Below are 19737 nucleotides of genomic sequence, written 5' to 3'. Positions count from 1 at the left end.
AGAAGCTGGCTATCCATAAATTACTGCCTACTCCCCAAATTCGTATCCAGGCGCGTAACCAGTAATTTGGCGAGCCGTTGTAAATGCTTGTCAATGTGATCATACCTATGGATCCGGCTCCTCCTTTTCCCCCTCCTCCGCTTTTTTCGCTCCGATAATACATATTTTTCCAGTCACTCTTAGTATTTCCATTTTCCAATTTTCCCATATATTCCTATATCCGCCTGTTACCATTTCCTATACATTTCCTTTCTTATCTTCTGCCATCCGTAAACACACCTGATTATTGTGTGCAAGTCTCGTCGTGCCATATTCCTCGCTTTTTTCCCCTATTTTTCCTCGTTGTTCTTCTTTTTGTCGCCCATTTTCGTCTCATTACCAGATATTCCCTGTCAGGGTTTTTCATTTTGCTATGGTTATCATTTCAGTGATCTCAACAATGGATGAACTGAACGCTTGCACAGAATGCGGATTCACGACTACTGTATTTTCCGAGTTTCAAGGACATATAGGTAACCAACCTGTTCGGTGATACATGAATGCCAATTCGTTTGAAACATCCACCTACCCGCGCTTTGTCCATCTTTTTTTCATCTTAGAACGGAGACAAACCCGTAAAAATTCGGATTTGTAGCGGTTTAGTGAGCGCTTCAACCCATTAACTAACCCGCTTCTATTGCGTTTCACATTTAGCAACATTACCCCCTAATACTTTTTTTTTGCAGAGAAGCACGAAAACGAGCACAGCAGGTCTTCAAGCGGAGAAATGTCTAACTCGCAGGTATGTTATGGGAGAGTAAAATTCATCCAGAAGAGTGAGAGCGTGTGAGTGAGAGATATAGAAAAAAGGTTGCGTCATAATGCCATATTTGCCTAATTAGTGCCAGAGGTAGAGAAGATATGTGAGGGAACAACAGAACGTGGAAAAAATGAAGAGGGGAGGGATGTTGGATGTGACGTTGTAACACGTCTTCCAGACATGCCCCCTGAGACTCGTTAGAAACATTGAGACCAAGGCTTTTCAGACAATCGAGTGGGGAGATGGTATTCAGTCGTCCACGCCGTCGCCACGGTCCACGCCCCCTTCAGATCCAACGCCGAGTCCGGACTCGGATGAACATCTTGAACATCACATTTCGATAACAGAAATCACAAACACTCTCATCAAAAGTAAGTTTTCTTTGAATTGCATTTTCTTACACACTGGAATGTATTTCTATTGATGGTTAATTACCAAGTACCAATATGCAATTGTGAAACCTAAAAATTTCAGAAGAACCAGGCACCAAAGGACAAAAGACGGTTCACGTTTGCCCGCACTGTAATTTCACCACTTGTATGTCGCAACACATGAAAAGCCACTTGGTAGGTTCAAGGATTTTTACCCGTTTTCTTGAAAGCATTCTCTTGTTCTATAGGTGACGGAAGAGTGAAAGATACTTTCAGTACATTATTACGCATGTTCCCAAGGGTACAAATTAATTTTAGCATGTAAATCTGTTGATGGATATGAAAGTCTTTTCAATTTCCCTCTTTTCCACTTTTCATCAATTCCTTGTAAGGTGGGTCCTGTAAGTCAACACTCCGTGAACCTTTTCTCTTCTCCCACTCGCTCCATGCCGCTTTTCTCACAAACTACTGTTTACTTTCTATCTACTGTCCAGTTAACTGCGTCTCTCACTTGACCCTACTGTTTTTTGTTCCGACGGCCAATCCCATCACTTCCCGAACGGTCATCGGGATGAGTAGTAGTGGAGTGGTATGGGAGAAGGAGGCAGGCTCCTCATATATTGGCTTTTCTTCTTAAGGATGTTGCCTTTCATGTGAGCCGGTGTCATACTAATTGGTTAAGGCAGAATCTTCCGAGAAACCAAACCAAAAAAAACATAGATTTTCCCTTTTTCGGTTATGTAGTGACATCAAGCGGTAGAGATTGGGATGGGTGGAAGAAGATGGGAGGAAAAAGAGGCGTTTTTGGAAAAAGAAACGGGAAGACCAGATACGGGGGCAGTACAAAAAACGTGATGACCTTAGAAATCACATGACATACCAGTGAAGATTCTTGAACATTTCAGGAAGCGCATGAACGCCATCAAGGCCAAATGTACCAATGCGACATCTGTAAAATGCAGTTCAGCCAGAAGGTGAGCAATTTTTAAAACATTTTCTGAATCGGAATCTGGTTTTCAAACACTCGACAACTTTTGAATCATTTGGATTTTCCAAGTATGGTTATCGTGCTGATTGATCTTCTTCTTTGATTCCCTTTTCACTTTCTTCCTGTGGTTTATCAATGTTGCGTTTTCAGGCTAACATGCATCGTCATCGGATGCGCCACAGCGGTGTGAAGCCATACGAGTGTCGTTTTTGCAAAAAACGATTTTTCAGGAAAGATCAGGTATGCTTGTCTGGCATATTTTTTATTACCCTCCACCTCCTAGCCCCACCATTTAACGGCTGTTGCGTAAGAAGCCGCTGCCGCCTTCCGTAACTCAAAAATCGTGTTTTATCTTCAATTTACGTAATCAAATGGAAAGTGAAACTGATCTCCCGTAAGGAAAGGGAAATTGAGGGAAGAAGGAGGCGGCGGATTGCCGCCTGAAGGTCGTTTTCAATTTGGATATTTTCACTTTCCCGGAAATAAGAAGAGTCTCTTCCATGGATGGCAGGGAACTGCCGCAGTGCCCATCAACCATTTCTTCAAGCGCTCTGATGATATCTGTTTGCCCAAAACCGTTCTTGAAGGTCGACGAGCCTGAAGAAAACAGGAAAATCGGGGGGAACCAATTTGACGGTATTGGTGTCAGGTTATGCCGTCGAATATGAAAACGGTTGGCGCGTCTTTCTTCTCCGATTCTTCATACTATCCGACGACGTTGGTGAAGATGAGAAGTAAAAGACCTTGACGATAGCACGCGCATTTTCTTCGGAAGATCCTACCTCCCATCCTACCTTCTAGCATCTTCTCGATGTCTCCATATTTTTGCCGCTCTTTACTGTGTACCTTACCCCCAGGGCCAATCAGTAAAAAAAAGAAGAAATACCAACCGTCGGCGGTTTTTTTTTTGTTCTAGCTGCGTCTCTGATTGGTTCCCGAAAAGTTGAAAGCCATCACCCTCGCTCGCATCAAAAGGGGTTTTTATAATGAAAGACAAAGGTTGCGGGGCGAGGAGAAAACCAGAGAAAATTGTAAATTGTAATATTGTGTGAAAGTGAAAACCGATTTTTAGATGTTAAAAACATACCGTAGTCATGTTTTAAACATGTAACTTAAAATAAACCTATAACTTTCAGATGCAAGAGCATTCAATGACACATATCAAAACGGGTTTTGGTTTCGACTGTCCAGTATCACAATGTAACATGCAGTTTAGTCAGCACAATGCACTCCGAGCACACTTGGAAGAAACGCACACAATTTCGTCAACAAATCCCGCGTCATGTAAGCGATGTAATTTGATGTTCGCCAATTCGCGACGTCTTCTCCTTCATTTCCAGACAAGACATGACGATTCTGAGGTAAGAGATGTAACTTCAGATTACACGGAAACGTAACACATGATTAGCGAGCAGAACCTGAGCCTTATTAGGTGATGTTTTTCTCGTTCTCGGAGCTTAATTCGGTTGCCCCAAGAGACGCACTTTCCGTGGAATCTCTCTCATCATGTGATATCCTGAACGTGAACTCTTATTTCTCATTCTGATTTTCAGTCTTCTCCGAAAAAAGAAAACACGCCAAAAAGGAAGAAGCTGTCGAATGGAAATGCTTTGCCAATGGATCCTGCGAACATGAGCATAACAGAACAGTTGCAAAGAATGGTGAAATCAGAGTTTAGCCCTCCAAACACCGACACCTCCGATAACTCCACAAGTTCTGAATTCGACAAAATTGTAAGAATCTTTCTTTCGTTTCTTTTTGAATAAAAAGCATTTCCATGATTCCATGGTTTTATTTTCAGCCACCAAGCTTCCCTATGGCTAACCCAGATATTTTGTTGATGTGTCTAAACCAAATGAACCAGTTCAATGGATTCGGAGAAAACATCCCAAGACCAATGCTCAACATTCCAAATATTCCATTGCCGGTATCAATGAAACCTTCACACTTTCGCTAATTAACCTTTGCATTTCAGGCTCTTCACAACATTCCAGCAGTGGCAGCGATTGTGAAGCAGGATCAGGTGCAACTCTGGTCAGAGCAGACGTCAAGCTCTGTGAGTGTCAGTGCTCCAAGTCCGAGTGAACAGTCGCACTCGCCGCCAGCCAATGAGTCATCACTTTCGTTAACTGAAAAAGAGAAATCACCGACTCCCGAAAAAGAAGACGAGGAGAATGTGGTATGTGTTATCGCTAATAACAACTTGTTATTGAAAATGTCACCATTTTGTTTACCTTTTTTCGAAGTGCAATTAGAATTGTGAGCATCGTCAACAGAGTTTTTTTTTCCAAAAATTGGGACTTTTGATCCATTTCTTTGTTGATGCCAAAATTTGGTTTTATCAACCTTAAAAACATAGACTGATTAAATGATTGCCAATTTGTTGCAACTTTCGGAACGTTCTCATTTGAGAAAAAATCTAAAAAAAGAGATAGAAAAACCGAACATTACACCATGTATAGTTTGATGAGGAGGTTTTCAATTTCTCGTAGATGTCACAAGTTTTCTTTGAAATCTGAAGGATGATGGATTCTCTACATCACCCACCTTATCAGAACTATCAACTTTCTCTTCCGAAATTTGAATTTAAAGGAAAACTATAGGTTTTAGGTATTTTGAACATTTTGCAATGAGACTTCTCAAAAAATTTCAAAAAAAAAGAGTTAATTTTAGCTAAAAGCCCGGCCTTTGCCTTTTCCGGTTCGCAGCAGCTGATACCATTCAAAAAAAAGTTCGGACTGCTGCAGTTTTTAGCTAGAATTTGGCAGGTTTTTTCAAAAATTCAAATTTCGATTAAAAAAAACTTTTTAAAAAGTTTCTGTTAGAAACTTCATTGCAAAGCTCGTTAATTCGTGCGCTTTCTGTATATATACTCAAAACACTCATAACCGTTACTCATTTAATGGCATCTAACTCTAGAATTATTTTAGGAATGCTGTCATTGCGGAATGATGTTCTACGACAACACAATGTACCTGCTCCATAAAAGTCTTCACTCGGACGGTGATCCTTTCAAATGCGCATTGTGCGGAACTCAGTGCGGCGAGAAGTACATGTTCACTACTCATGTCATTTTTGCCGATCATAGTACTCAAGCAACGACTTCCGCCTGAATTCACCATCATCCAAGAAATATCCCCCCGATTGCCTTTCAGTTTTAGTAGTCAGTCTAGCGAATCCAAAACACCCCCATTCTTTCATCCACATTTTAATTTTTGTTTTTTTTTTCGGTTTTCTTCGGTTTTTTTCGATGCATATTCACAGTCAATTCTGATTACCTCTTTATTTGTCACTTTCTTTCTTCATAACAGGGAAACAACGAATGATTCTGCTTCTTCTCATTGATTCTCAACAGCTCTTTGTCTCTATCAAAAGTATTTGCCCCGTGTTTTTGTCTATTTCTCATCAATATTAAACCATCAAATATCATTATTTACATTTTTAAAAACTTTCTTCATCTTCTCCTGATTCTGCTCTCTATCTTGTTTCAATTCATTTGCACACGTGTCAAAAGTCATTTTGGACCCGTTAATTTTTTCCGTAACCTTGCATTGTTAGGTTTTTGTTGTTAGTGTTTTATTTTCCTTTCTCACCACCACCCCTCATCAAAATTTGTACAATTTCAATGATTTCTTCGAATGTATTTTAAACTAGTGAACTTCAACTGATATTCAGAATTTTTGAAGGCCTCCTTATCTGTTCCACCCATCCCAAACATTTCTTTCCGATTAGAATAGTAATTTTATCAAGCTTTCTCTCTGTCCCACTGTCCCATCAATTTTCTTCCCATTTCAAAATAAATTTTGTTGAAAACATACTGGAGAATAGAATACTAGAAAAAAGTCATGGTGGCTAGGAAAACGGCTAAATGGATTGGCAGGCAGTCTGTGATTGACATTGGCCCAGCGTATATGGTTATGAGTCGTGTGCTGCTCACTACGGACAATCCGGTTCAGTTGGGCAGTGTCCCACGGGGACTTGCCAAGAACCCAATGCATCAACATTGTGCTCTGCAGGACCAACAATAGTGGCTCTCTTTCTCATATTTTTGTCAAGATTAGCGACTACTAGATCAGTTTTATTTATAGCCATTTGTAAGGACATTTGAACTATTTATGGGTTGTTGTTTTATTTCAAACTGCATCTATATTTGTTAGCAGATTGATAAAAAGTAGAACTATCACAACACAAATTGCAGGTGCCTTTCGTCAGTTATCTGACAGAACATGATTGAGAAACACGGTTGGCGAAGTTTCCAGTTTTTGCCATATTTTTTTTACAATTTCGCATTAAACCTAAAAATTCATGTTTATTCACATAATTTGATGAATGAAAAATTAGCTTGCTGGATTCTGAAATTTTGCAATTTTTTCCTCACAATTTTATGCACAAAAAATTTTCAAAAAATTTTGTTGAATATATTTTTTGAACTATAAACAAATGTTACATTTTTACATTTTATGAATTTTAAAAATTCAGAAAACAATAAAAACAAAAATTCCGGTGCTTTTTAAAATATCGTTTTATGAATATTCAGTTTGATAATTTCCAGGAATTACTATTTTTTTTAATTAAATTTTTTAATCTCAAAGACGGAAGTGTAAAAAATTGTTTTAAAATTTTCCAAAGTTTGCTTTTTTTTTTCAATTTTTTCAATTTTTTCCAAAAAAAAACAATAGGAAAACAATCTTCGACAAATAAAAAAACAATCTTCGACGGAAATTCCCAGAAAGAACAGAAACTTGAAAATAGAACAATTTGAAAATCATAAAACTTTTTTTTTTTGATTATACATTACTTCACTTTTAAGTTTTAACGTTACATTCCTTTTTCAAAGTTTGAGCTTCAATTGACAAACTGCACTTGCTGAATCTCATTTTCCCGCAATGTTTCAACGCCGTTGTTCAGTTTTCCATACATTTCAATTAATGTCCTTTGTGCTGACATCCCGCTGTGACACAGTAACTAATCGCGTTGAAATATGTGACTTGAACAGTTTGCAATAATTTTAATTTTTTTTCGCTACGTTTTTCTAGTTGCTTTCCACATTCTCTTAACAGTTTGCTAGAGAAAAAAAATCAGTTTGCGGGAGAAGAACTGCTTCCGAAGAACAACTTTCTGATAAATGCGTTTTTGTTAGACAACCAACAAAATGTATTCGTGGAAGAGCACATTTTTCACTGCCAGTTCATGAGGTTCTCGTTTCCCTCAATATACAGAGATAGATAGGAGTATAATTACAATTATCGTAAATCATGATAAGAATCAAGGTAACACTCTGCGCATGATTGCTCGAGTCTTCAGTCTTCAGTCTGTACGTTACGTAACTGACCAAACACTGATTATCGTTACGCAAATTTGTCAACTTCATTTCTTTCCTTGACCTCTAATCTGTTGTAATCTCAGTTGTTGATTATGAGATAATCTTAATTAAACAAGTAAGCTACAAAAACTCATCTTATTCTAATCGAATAGTGAAAGTTTTTGACTGAACAAAACAATATTGATGATTTGGAGTAGTCGAGGAGACAGGAAGATTGAACGATGGTTTTTAACACAGCCAGATGATAGACACGGTGCTCTGATTGAGAGCATTCTTTGCACAAAACAACAATCATCCCCCCTTTTCGCAGCTGACCCGTCTGCCAGCTCGTTCTCTCGCTTCGTTTCTTCGAGTGCAGCTCGTTTCCGCAACATAAAATTTATGACGATCGTTTAGCTGATTCACGATGCGCTAACATTTGTCTCAATATTCTTAATTAATTGGTCGCTTTTTGAAACGTTGGTTTTCGTTCGAAAAAGTTTGTATATATTAAATTTTTCAAACAACTCACTTTTTGCGGGTATTCTCCACTAATACAATTTCATAGTAATTCTGTGTAATATATTTTTGTTTTTTTTTCAGTTTTTAATTTTAACTTCTATATATTTTTGTTTAATGGGAAAACCTGGTCTTACTTTTGGAATTTGATTTAATTTCTCTCAGGCTAATTCTGTTTGAAAAAAAACTGATCATACATATTATTACAAACAAAACGAATAAACTTATAGAAAACTGAATTTAAATTTTGCGCCTATTTGACTTTTTTGCACAGATTATTTTTTTGTACTTTATTTGTGAAACTGTTTATTATCTTTTTTTTTTCTTATAGAAATTTATTTATTTATTTTAACAAATCGAAAAATAGGAAAAATCTCAAAAACTGCGTATTTTTCAAATAACTTGTTCATCCGAAAAGCACTTTCTTGGGTGTTAGATCAGAAATTCCAATTTTCCATAATTTTCAAGCTCACTTATCTCATTAATTAAGACGAAAACGGCAGTTTTTGGTTTTTGTATTTTTTACAAACTCTCTTTTTCTAAAAGTTAATACCGTATACGTAATAAATTTGAATTCTTGCGAAATGTATTCCATTCAGCCATTTTCAGCCATTTTTGTTTCTTTATGCCGAAAAATTCGGTTTTCTGTTCGATTTTATCTGTAAAAAATTTTAATGCTAATTTTAAAATAAATTTTCAGCCCAGTAAAAAGCGCAAGACTAATAGATACTGCACTAATATATATATATATATATTTGTCCCGACCAACTAGATTCATCAACTTAATAGTGCTAATGGTGGGCTCATAAAACCACCACCGGTTTCGAGATCAAATGTATAGTCCGAGTTGTAAATCTGACCACTTTTTGTGCATCTGACTGCCAGATTTTTTTAGCGTTACCACCGTCGTGCCAGTTGTAAAATCATCAAAAACAGACCACGTCGGTACCCTGACACTAAGTTTCTCTGCAGTGTTACACGAACTTTTTACAATCTACTACTACTAACGAACGTCGCTTGTATGTGTTGCGCTCTGAAAAGTTCACATCTGTTGCTGCCTTTTGTACATTATTTGAGAATCTTTACTCATTTCGTGTTCTTTTATCAATTTAGTGAATAAACTGATTCATATTGATTAACAAGTAGTTGAACAAAAAGAAACGGTGTCCTTTTGTGTTTGCATTTTATCTCTGTCCTTTGTAGTCTGATTTTAATTTTTTCTTACTCTATTCATCTCCTTCTCTGCTCCACCAAACCGGTATATATGACTAGGGCTTACACAGACGTGCTTCATTTTCTTTTCTTGCTTCTTCCCCACAAATGATACACTGTCAATGGGCGAGGAAGAAGAGCTGCTTCTTGGGACGGACTCGTCGTTCTTTCTCATCAATCACCGGCGATGCACTCGACACAAACACGTTACAAGAAAGACCCTCCCGGGCTCTTTCAGCCCATTTTGTTGAAATATGTGCTTTTGAAACGCAACATTCGAATGATTTGTCACGACAGTCGGCCTAATTAATTGACTCTCGAAAATGAGCATACGATTGAGTGTTAATGTGCCGAAGATGTAGGGAGGAGCAAGAAAAGAGGGTGGAAGAGATGATGAGTGACAGACTGTCTTAACAGATGACCTGCTTGTGGTGGTCACCTGTCGAGTTATGATCTCAGTAATTGCTTCAATTTTCCACATACGTTCCCAAGTGTCTCATTAGAATATAAATAAGACAATATTTTGTTCTGTGTCCTGTAGAGAATACACAATTCCAACTAGAAACGTTTTTTTTTCATTTTTTTAAATTGATTTCAAAACATCTTTTGACCTGATGTCAGTGTGGGGGATTTTTTTGGCATTTGTAATCGAAATTAATGAATTTTTAGACAATTTCTGAAAAATAGTAAGGTTTAAAAAAATCTTAAGGACGGCACACACTGTACAACAATACTTTGACTGATGGTTTTTCTGTTTTTCATTACAATCTTATTTTTTCTAGTCAGCTTTTTTATGTGATTATTTAAAAAAACAATGGTCTTGCTTTAGATAGTCAAGATCTCACACTCTTAATAAAAAAGGTTTTAATACTTCAGATTTTGCTTTAACTTTTGGAAATTGCCAACCGTTTCTGAAAAATTTGAAGTCTTTGAAAACAATTACAGCACTTTTGCACGTTTTGCTGCTATCAAATGTTTAATATAAATAAGCAAAATATTTGTGAAAAATAAAATACTTCACTTCATTTTTTAAATTTTGCTTCTTTCTCACAAATGATATATTGACTGTAAATGTCAGAATTTTGAAAAGTTAAAAAAAATTATGTTGAAAATTTATTTTTTTTTCTTACTGACAGACTGATGTGCCTTTTTCAGCATCTTGAATAAGTTCAAGTTTTTTTAATCGAAGCTGTTTCCAGTGTCTGTCAGTGACCCACACACTAGAACGCCTAAAATAAAAATCGAAATTTTTGGAGTATCCGAATTTAATTTGGAATCAAATTGATGCTTGAAATATATGTGAGCTCTTAAAATAATAATAAAAAATTGCTACAATCATTTTATTAAAATATTTTTCGATCTAAAAATTGTTCATCATTGAGTAATGTAATTTTGATAAATTAGACCCCCCCCCCTTCTTCTACAAAACTGATCAAAAGGTCCGAAAGACTTAGAAGACCCGCACAATAGTAGAATATTCAATGGCCGAATAGTGAATGCGCGAGGCGGGTGGTTGCTGTCTTCTCGGTTCATATAAGGCTCATCTGTTCAATCACCAAATGATCGATGTGTTTTTGTGGCCTTCGGCGTCAGTTTGGAGCAGCACTTCAACCTCATTGAAACCTCTGTCTTCCTCCTATCTTTGCCTTTTTTTAGTCAAGAGGCGGTGTGAACGACGCAATATTCCCGTTGGTTATCACCACACTAGAAGTTTTTTTGAGCACTCTTATCAGGGAACAATTATTGATGATTTATTGCCAACTAGTGGGTTGGTTTTGCTATTTTTTGAAATTTACTGGTATGGTCTTTTGAGATTTTCAGGCAGTTAAAACTTACTAAGACTGATGGTTAACAAAAAGTTGTAATATACAATACTAACTGAAGCGAAACTTTGAACGAAAAATATATTAAACTGTTAAATTTTATTTGCAGCTAGCTAACTAATAATTTGTATGTTTAGTGCATTTAAAAAAGTTTTCAGCTATATTATAATGATAGTTTGAAACTATGATAAAACTGAGTTTATACGACTTTTTGAATACACAAAAAAAATTTAAAAATTTTTTGAAAACTTTTTTAATGTATTTTTTGTAGTATTTTATTTTCCCTGGCCTAGGAATTATGAAAAAAAGTTTCTAGATTTCAATTTATTCCTTATTTTGACAAATTATTATGAAATAATTCATTAATTTCATTTTGTACGTAAATGGGCGGGACTAATGAGATCCTCAAACTCCTTGTGATTCTCTTTCCTCCTCGCCTTCTTCTACCATACTCCTGGACCTCGCTCTTCCCGCGCACTCTCTTCCCCCTCTTTCACTCTTGCCACACTTGCCAAGGGAGTCATAAATCGTGCAACATGTTTAGTAGGTGCCGTTTTGAAATATAGATGCTCTTTTTTTCTTTCTCACAAACCATCTTTTAGTTGGTCTCGCTCATCTATTTTGAAAAATGACGATCCGTGTAGAGCTTTGATTCTTCATAGTTATTTTCTTGTGTGTGCGTCGGGCCTCATACTGCCAGGTAGAGTGTACGTGTTTACCTAACAAGGGAGAGGTCTATGTGGCACTGCGCACTTCATCGTATGCAAATTTGCTTTTATGATCTCTTCCCTCAGGTCATTGTCCATCATAAGCATCCACACACTTTTTTTTTGGTGTTTTCTTCTCTTTTTTTGGGTCACCAGTTCACAACCAAAAATATAGGTGGTCAAAACATAACATTTTTCTGTACTTACAGTAAGTGGAAATGTCGTCTAAGCACACTTAGAATATTCTAAATAAAAGAGAATTATTAGAAAACAACTTTAAAATGTTTCTGGCAACGTTTTGAAAGTTTGAGAAATTTATAACAAACGTTCAAATCAAGTTGCAACATAATTAGAATATAAAATTTGTGAAAAACACTTTTTGGTCAACTTCCAAAATTATCAATGATGAAAAAGTGACTGTTTGCAACTATTTGGCTTTAAATTAAAGAACTAATTTTTTATTTTAATTTTCACTATTTCCCTACAAGCAACCTGTAAAGTGATATTGTGTGTGACTATTTTTTCTCTTTTACCACAATATTTGAGTATTAACCCCCCTTTAGCTGTCTTCAATTATCATTTAATTCAGAATTTCAGGTAATGACTAAACTACTCATAGCTCTCATCCTATTCTCAATATGCTGGAAGCCCTACTCCGCTGAACCCATTGCCAGTAAGTTCCGTTTTTAAAGAAATCTAGCGGAAAGATATATATCACAATTTAACCATATTAGTCAACCACCACCACCGCACCCCTCTATTCCCATATGAATCAGTAAGATGGATGAGAGTTGGAATTGGGAAAACTCTGCGTCAATTTATGGCAAAATCAGATAAAAGCGTACACACATTACGTAGTGTAGACTTTATCCCAGTAGACATCAACTTTTTATGATATGTATTATTTTTCTCAGTGATAGCATTACTAGTACATGTTTTTATTCAGGTTTCTTTGACGGTTTGGACAGTAGGAATGAGTGTAAAGCAAGACTTGACAGACGGCTCACTGGGTTTTCGGGACTTCTTTATTCTCATTCCAAATACGGCCAAGAACCGTATAACACAAGTAGAAACTGCGTTCTTATGCTAGTTGCCCCGATTGGATATAGCATTCGCGTGAGGGCATTGCAATTCGATGTCGCCAGCACCGAAAACGCGAGAACTTGTGAAAAGGACACTTTGCACGTCTTTGATGTAAGCCGACAAAACTTTTCGGTATCCCGACATTCAATTCTATTCAGCATGAAACGACACTCGATCCGGAAAGCTATGCACCTGCTCGCATCGATGACATCACATCGCCAGGTCCGATAATCGGTTGGTTTCCCTTTTCCCGCCTTTGACCCTCCCCGCTTTTGTTGCGTAATCTCCAAACTGAGCCGACATTTTGTTACTTTTTACATGCCTTTTTATCCAAAGAATGTTGTTAATAGAATTATGATGTCTTGACGTGATTTATGTCACGTTCCCACATTCTCGACAGTTCTCAAATTAATTTGAACCGGGTGGTCGGCGTGAGACCCTAATCCAGATGGCCAGATGCATGAACAGTTTGGTTTAGAGGGGAGATTGAGTGATGATCAAGTGGATGTACTTGGGTAATTGCAGGACAATTTTGTGGACACTTTGAAAATCGCATTTTGAATACAAGCTCACATAACGCACTGACACTTTGGTGGCACTCAAATCCCAATGGCTCAAATTCGAAAGGATTCAAGTTGCACTGGGGTAGCTTTCGGGTTTCTAAAACCGGTAAGTTCACATAAGAATGATTAAAAACTATTGCTATGGTGCTAAAATAGCCAAAAATCATGATAAAATGTTTTTAAAAGTTTTAGTGACACCTTTAATTTGGGTCACTGCTGTGCTATATTTAAAATGGACGTAATAATCAAAATAGTTTAACTCAAAGTCTAGAAAAGCTTTGAAAACATGTTTTAAAAACTTTTGCGCACCTATTGACTGATTTTTTTGCATCAAAAACCAATACGAAAAAGTCCCTTTTATGCCTAACTTTGAATTGCCATAAAACATTTTTTTCAAAAATGTTAATAGATATGAAAGTTATTTTTTGAATTATTAAGAATTCTAATAATAAATTTTCTTCCAGGTAACTGCGTAACCGGGGAATTCTCATGCGGCAACGGAGAATGCATTCCCATCGAATCCGCGTGTGATCGGTTCGCCGACTGCTCAAACGGCGAAGACCTAATCCACTCTCGTCAGATGGCCGCCAATTGTCAGAGTATGTCAACATTCTTCTCACTTTGATTTTTATCTAGACCTCTTCAATTTTGCATATGAAACGGAGACATATGCAAATTGGCAATCCTCTTTATCCAGTCAATTAACTTGATGTTGTTGCATTGCAGATATCGAGCTGGACCCATTGACAACTGTCAGCGGTGTTTTCGTATTGTTGTTCTCGGCGACGATAATCCTGTCACTCTGCGGGTTCATCATGTTTGTCTGTTGTTTGTGCAAGTGTCTCAAGAGTACCATCCCTATTAAAGGTATTCGATATAACGTTGAAAGAACGCATACACAGTTAATTCGCAATAAGCACATAATGCCCCAATGGGCCTCAATTTCAAGGAATTCTTAATTTCAAAAAAGGAAACACGTTTTGTTCAAAATCATTTTCTTGTGGCTTCAGCATCTTGAAAGGTGAACTACCGAAATTTGAAACCTTTTTTTTTTAGATCCAAAATTACCGAATCCTGTAATCTGTAAAAAATTTAATTTTCAACCGTTATTAAATATTTCAATAGATTTAAATGCGGTTATTCGATTATTGAGATCCATTTTCTGTCTATTGGTGCACTCAATTGGATCATGTTTTGATCCCACCAAATGAAAAACTTCTCAATCAACGAAACAACATGTATTAAATTACCAAAATATGAATTAAAGGGTGATAATTTAGGTTGGCAAAATTTGAGATTTTAGCTCAAAAACTTAACTTTTTTTCAGGAATTTGAAAAAGTTTTATTACGAAATTCGGTATTTTTGGTTCAATTTGTGTGTTGAAAACACAGACTTAGATTTAGGCGCTCCACCTACAAGCTAATTTTCGAATCCAAAAATTAATATTTGAGACATTTGAAAATATTGCATTTTATAGGTTTTACACCTTTTTTTTGTAAGCAAAGATGCACAAGATGCATAAAAATTGATTTTAACCGCAATTTTTTCCATATTAAAAATTAACAGTTTTGCACACTGTGTTGACACACTGTGCGCTATTTCCTTTGCATCGTGGGTCCACAACGTCAGTGCTGTTATTTTCCTAAAACACTCACCGTAACTTAACTTTATACTGTAATTTTTTAACATTTCAGGTGCTTCATCTCACACTACAACTACCACTGCCACGGACTATAAGCCTGATCCACCGCAGTTTTATCCACCATCTCCTCCAAAAATGCCGCCGCCGTCAGCAGCTAGTAGTTACACTCCGAGGTTGCACCATCATTTGTGAGTTATTTTGGGTATTTTGCTTTATTATTTGATAATTGCATGCATGGCAGAAATCTTGCAATTTCAACTATACTTTAGTACTTGAGTTTTAGCGAACACCCCATGCAAAAGTGTTTGTCAATTTTTTTTCAAATTTACAAATGCTACGTGATTTTTCAATTTTTCAATTTTTCAGCGAGGGTCCACTGGTGCCAAGCGAGACGAGCGCATTCCACTCGAGCAACAGAATGCAAAATCACTACAGTGTGAACAGCGACATCAATGGAGATTACACCTATGTTCGGAATGATGTACATCGTAATCTACTCTAAAATCTGTTCTTTAATTTTCTAGCGTTCTCTAACATTGTAGCATATAGTTTTCGGGTTGTTATAGAGCATACTGTTGTGGTATTTTTTTCTTCACTGAGCTTTTCCGTCACTTTTTTCCTCTCTCCACATTTGTCCCGTCATCCTCTAATCTTTCCGGTTATTCTGTGTTGATATGTATCAATTTGAATTGTCATATTCAAAAGTAAGGAATGTATTCATTGCTGATATGATGTTGATATTATCTTCTTTACTGCATCGTGATTTATGATTTATTTATTATATTTCGTTTTTAGTCGCATTGAATTCGTTTATTTTTGTATTTTTATATGTTTAACTCTAATAAATGAGTAATATATGAGGAAAAAACCATAGTAAAGTGAATATGATGACTGACTAGAAATGAATAAAAGGAACCCGCCTACAATACTAAAATTGATAAAATGAATAAAGTGAATAAAATTCAGGAGAAAAAAAACAAAATGATTATGTTGAATGACTAGATATATCCTTTTTCTAACCGTCTAGAAATCACGGAAATAACGGGCATAACAAACTGATTGTCCCGTGGTGCGAGCAGGGACGTCAAAAACTGGCCAAATGCAGCACGTACTAGCGTCCTGAAAAACACCGAATTTAAACTTTGAACTTTACTCCATATAAATTGTACCTGTGAGAAGCTGATTTTCACGTGTGAATTCGTGTGCGTTCTCGACTGAAATTCCATATAGTTATGTGTCAAATGGCGCCGTTCACATTCCTCCAAGAATCGTGTTTTCCAGGTCTCATCGCAATTGTGGAACGACAGATTGAAGAATGACGCAACGGGCAAACGAAGCCATTCCTGTAATTTTGTCGATTTTTTTTCGCGGCTTATCGCGGAAAAATTGTCCACTTTCGCTTTCTCAGTCACTTATCAGCAAATAAATAACATATTACCGCCAACAAGTGAAAGTTGCCAAAGACATCATAAATTGAAATCAAGATCATGTGACAAAGAGAAAACGGCATGACAACAAACCTCAACAAAATCGCAAGCAGCTTCAACACTGACAGAGTCCATTTCAGCCAAAAACGAACGCTTGTTGACTGCATTTTTCATGTCATTTTGCAGCTTTCGGAGGATAATATCAGAGGGAAGAGTTTTTGATCCAGTAGAGGAAATCCAGCGGAAGTGATCGAACTTTGCAGATTTCAAACTGTCTGAGTGGAAGGAGATTGGGAGATTCGAGTTTTCCACAGTTACATTCTGAAATTTTAAATTATTCAGCGTTAGGGAAACAAGGAAGTTTTACGAGATTCATACATTTAAGGTTATATTCCGTAGATCCTGGTCTTCAATTTATGAAGCAACTAAAACGTCGCGTTCCTTTTGGTAAATGCGCAGCCGACACCATTCGTGGTTTTTCAATGTATTTTTACAGATTTTGATAGTTACAGATGTGGTAGGAGTACCGTAACCTAGAGCGGTTTTACTACATGGTCGGACAAAAATTTGTCCACCCTCATGAAATGAGTTAGGTGAATTTTGTTTGTCTCGAAAATAGGGGGAGCTATTGAAACTTCTTTCTTGACCAATCACTTAATAATAAAACACATCGGTTCAAAATAATACCTCGCATTGGTAGAGCGCAATGTCAAAAAGTTGCTTGACTTCTGTGGCTACATCGGCAGATAATCGGACATTTGTGAAAACCATTTTTCTGAAAAGAAGAACTGAATCTTTATAAATATATCTATGTATACCTTAATTGTGACTGTCTAGTTCTGATCATTTCACGTAGAATCAATGTGAACGCTTTTGCTACTTTTATGGAATCACACTCATTGATGATCTCAAACTCCAGCTCAACAATTCCGATTTCCCTCCAGTGATTGAAATCGAAATCAAACAGATTCTGTAATCGTTGGCTTTTATTATCTTATTATCACTGCCGTGAAGTTTGGTTTAGATTGGTTTTTGCCAGCCATGCTTGATGCACGTTGTGCTGCTGTCAGCATATTTTCCGTTCGAAAATAATCTCCTGATTCTCATGTTCAGTATTCACTTTCGTTATTTACCGCGGGTATTTTCAGCATGCCAAAAAACTTTCATTTCCTAATCAGGGTCACTCATGTACTCTCACTTTCGATCGGTCGCCCGATCGGCTCCGTGCTACTATGTGAAAGGCACGTGCTCGCATGTCACTTTCATTTGAAAAAAAAAAGATCAGTAAGAGAGCACAGGTTTCTATGAGGATTGGCGGCAGAGAATGGTCAATGTGCATGTTTCGTTGACAAAAAAGTAAAAGTGATAATAAAAGAGGACAATTTTGATAACAACTTCGCAAAACTGATAAACGCTTGTTGTCGGAGTGAAATTAAAACGAAAATGCGCTTCAGTCGGATGAAAGCGAATTGAGTGGGTTACGATAAGAGAATAGGAGAAAAACTGGGGCATTCACAATTTCTGATAAGTTTTTTTTTTGGTTTTGGGTTTTGGGTTTCCCCTGCACTCTAAGCCGGAACTAACATATGAGTGATTGAAACTGCGCACCTGTGTGCTTCCGTTGATATCTCCGGACTTCATGTTCGCGATCATAATTTCTCCGTTCACCGAGTAGATTTTGACAAGGTATGCAACTCGTGGCAGGTAGCAGTAGTTCTCTTTGATGACACTGTTGAACTGAAAAAAAAAGAGTTTTGGGTATGATCTGGAATAGCTCAGGTGGTAGTGGTGGTTGCTAGCAAGTCAAAAGTTCAAGTCCAGCTTCCTCCACAGTCCCCAGATCTTATATGGCTTAAAGTAAAGCCATCTGGTGTTGCGCTTCATGAACGGATATTTTCTTTTAAAAAGTCCAAATCTTACCATTTGGCACACACTTCGAAGCTTCGGAATGTCTTGAGAATTGACATTTTGAAAAACTGATCTAAGCATTTCGGAAGGAAGTTGATGCATCGACATTGTGTGGCTGAAAATTATATTTGAAAAATACAAGCTATCACACGAAACAGGTATATCACGCACTTTTTCTTACGCGTGACCAAAATTTACTTCCAGGATGTAGTTTAAAGAAGTCTAACACGACTCACCGTTTGAATTTTGAAAGGGTATTCCTTTTTTCTCGAGATTTGTCAAAGAATAGAATATCAGTGAAGTTTGTTCCTTGTACGAGAACTCGAAACACTATCTGATCGCAACGTTATCAGCAGCTTTTATATTTTGCACCCTCTCTAAATAGTGCTGCATTCGCTGTTTCGAGGAGGTTTTCAACGAAACACGAGAACACGCCTCATTTGTCTTAAAGAGTGAAACGAGGTGATACAGAGAGTGAAAAAAGCTCTCAACTGTCTACTATCAAGTTTACTAGTTGTTGGTACGAGCATTGAAAACGAAGTTTGTGGAAGAGTTAAATGATCTTTGCAACAAACATGTTTCAGGTGCGAAGGTTGAATGTGTTTCTGGAGTGATCGTATACCGAGCCTGGAAAAGGTAGAAGATAACGTGCTTATACAGAATGCGAAAGTTTCATAGGTCCCCATTATCTTCGGCGGGTAATCTTGTACAAAATGGATTATGAGAGATCATACATTTCCATACGTGTACCTCCAACACTGAGTACATACAAAGAAGTGTTGTAGAAACAGGTGTGAAACTTTTATGGAATTCCTAAAATTTTTGATAATATAATTGAAAAACAGGTTTTTTCAGAACATACATACTTGTTTAATTTCTAAATAAACGTTTTGAAAAGCGTCAGGCACCACCTGAGAACTACCCCGCAGTAATCGATTAACGATAGTGTAAAATATTAATAAAAAATTATCTTGCACTCAATTAGAAACACTTGCAAGGGAAAAACAATTTTTCAGCATGGCAGAAGACTGAAGAATGTTGATTTTCAAGATTGCAGGACAACTTCGAAAAAAAGCGTCCGTCAAACTGCTACAGAGAGATTTACTATAAACTCACCAATTAATTAAAAACAATTTGCCGATCTTTTAGAAATCATGTTGGTCTTCTCTATGAAACTATATTTGTATAGTTTATTTGCAATTAAGTTGCAATTTTTATTAACATATCATTTTCACGTGTATCATGATTCCAACAGCTCTGACGATTTTGTTAATTGCAAACAATTTGTCAGGAATTACAAAAAGAACATATCCCAGATTTGTTTTATTGGCCGATTAAAAAGTGTTTTCCGCTGTTCAATATATACACAATCTTATACTTTATTTAAATTTG

At 36.8% G+C, this 19737-nt stretch overlaps 3 protein-coding genes and 4 non-coding genes across 9 annotated transcripts; 3 read left to right on the top strand and 4 right to left on the bottom strand.

Annotated features, from left to right (window-relative positions):
- Positions 1–424: 424 nt before the first annotated feature.
- On the top strand, positions 425–5967 carry ztf-16 (Zinc finger protein ztf-16; the record flags this gene model as incomplete). 2 transcript variants are annotated; one of them, NM_001029680.6, is made up of 11 exons in its annotated part: positions 425–512; positions 726–781; positions 1026–1170; positions 1274–1365; positions 2076–2144; positions 2309–2398; positions 3295–3519; positions 3712–3891; positions 3960–4085; positions 4134–4337; positions 5089–5967. In NM_001029680.6, the coding sequence occupies exons 1-11, from the start codon at positions 440–442 to the stop codon at positions 5269–5271; spliced, it is 1443 nt and encodes a 480-aa protein (NP_001024851.1). In that variant the 5' UTR covers positions 425–439. The 2 variants fall into 2 exon arrangements, with proteins under 2 accessions (NP_001024851.1, NP_001024850.1); NM_001029679.5 differs by lacking the exon at positions 5089–5967 and having other exon boundaries at positions 429–512; positions 4134–4421.
- R08E3.6 lies at positions 1720–1857 on the bottom strand. Its single transcript, NR_070948.1, has one exon. It is a non-coding gene; the product is annotated as an Unclassified non-coding RNA R08E3.6 (non-coding RNA).
- Positions 2461–2601, bottom strand: R08E3.7. The gene has a single exon (NR_070947.1). It is a non-coding gene; the product is annotated as an Unclassified non-coding RNA R08E3.7 (non-coding RNA).
- Positions 5968–7545: 1578 nt separating the features above from the next.
- Positions 7546–7630, top strand: F43C9.6. The gene has a single exon (NR_070946.1). It is a non-coding gene; the product is annotated as an Unclassified non-coding RNA F43C9.6 (non-coding RNA).
- Positions 7631–10710: 3080 nt separating this feature from the next.
- F43C9.8 lies at positions 10711–10821 on the bottom strand. The gene has a single exon (NR_070945.1). It is a non-coding gene; the product is annotated as an Unclassified non-coding RNA F43C9.8 (non-coding RNA).
- Positions 10822–12318: 1497 nt separating this feature from the next.
- Positions 12319–15866, top strand: mig-13 (Abnormal cell migration protein 13; the record flags this gene model as incomplete). Of its 2 annotated transcripts, NM_001029489.7 has the most annotated exons (8): positions 12319–12394; positions 12668–12915; positions 12963–13038; positions 13330–13473; positions 13832–13966; positions 14094–14234; positions 15063–15198; positions 15377–15866. In NM_001029489.7, the coding sequence occupies 8 exons, from the start codon at positions 12322–12324 to the stop codon at positions 15510–15512; spliced, it is 1089 nt and encodes a 362-aa protein (NP_001024660.1). The 2 variants fall into 2 exon arrangements, with proteins under 2 accessions (NP_001024660.1, NP_001024661.1); NM_001029490.5 differs by lacking the exon at positions 12319–12394 and having other exon boundaries at positions 12613–12915; positions 15377–15512.
- On the bottom strand, positions 15807–18686 carry F43C9.1 (F-box domain-containing protein). Its single transcript, NM_076418.7, has 8 exons — positions 18582–18686; positions 18358–18460; positions 18046–18174; positions 17256–17407; positions 17125–17212; positions 16531–16758; positions 16180–16353; positions 15807–16129 (listed from the first exon to the last, which is right to left on the bottom strand). Exons 2-8 carry the CDS (start codon positions 18451–18453, stop codon positions 16034–16036), a joined length of 963 nt encoding a protein of 320 aa, NP_508819.1. The 5' UTR covers positions 18454–18460; positions 18582–18686; the 3' UTR covers positions 15807–16033.
- Between the last annotated feature and the right edge of the window lie 1051 nt (positions 18687–19737).

The sequence above is a fragment of the Caenorhabditis elegans genome, chromosome X, assembly GCF_000002985.6.
Source record: "Caenorhabditis elegans chromosome X".
NCBI classification, from domain to species: Eukaryota; Metazoa; Nematoda; class Chromadorea; order Rhabditida; family Rhabditidae; genus Caenorhabditis; species Caenorhabditis elegans.
Note: the sequence above shows the minus strand (reverse complement) of the source record. Positions and strands in the feature narration are given on the sequence as shown.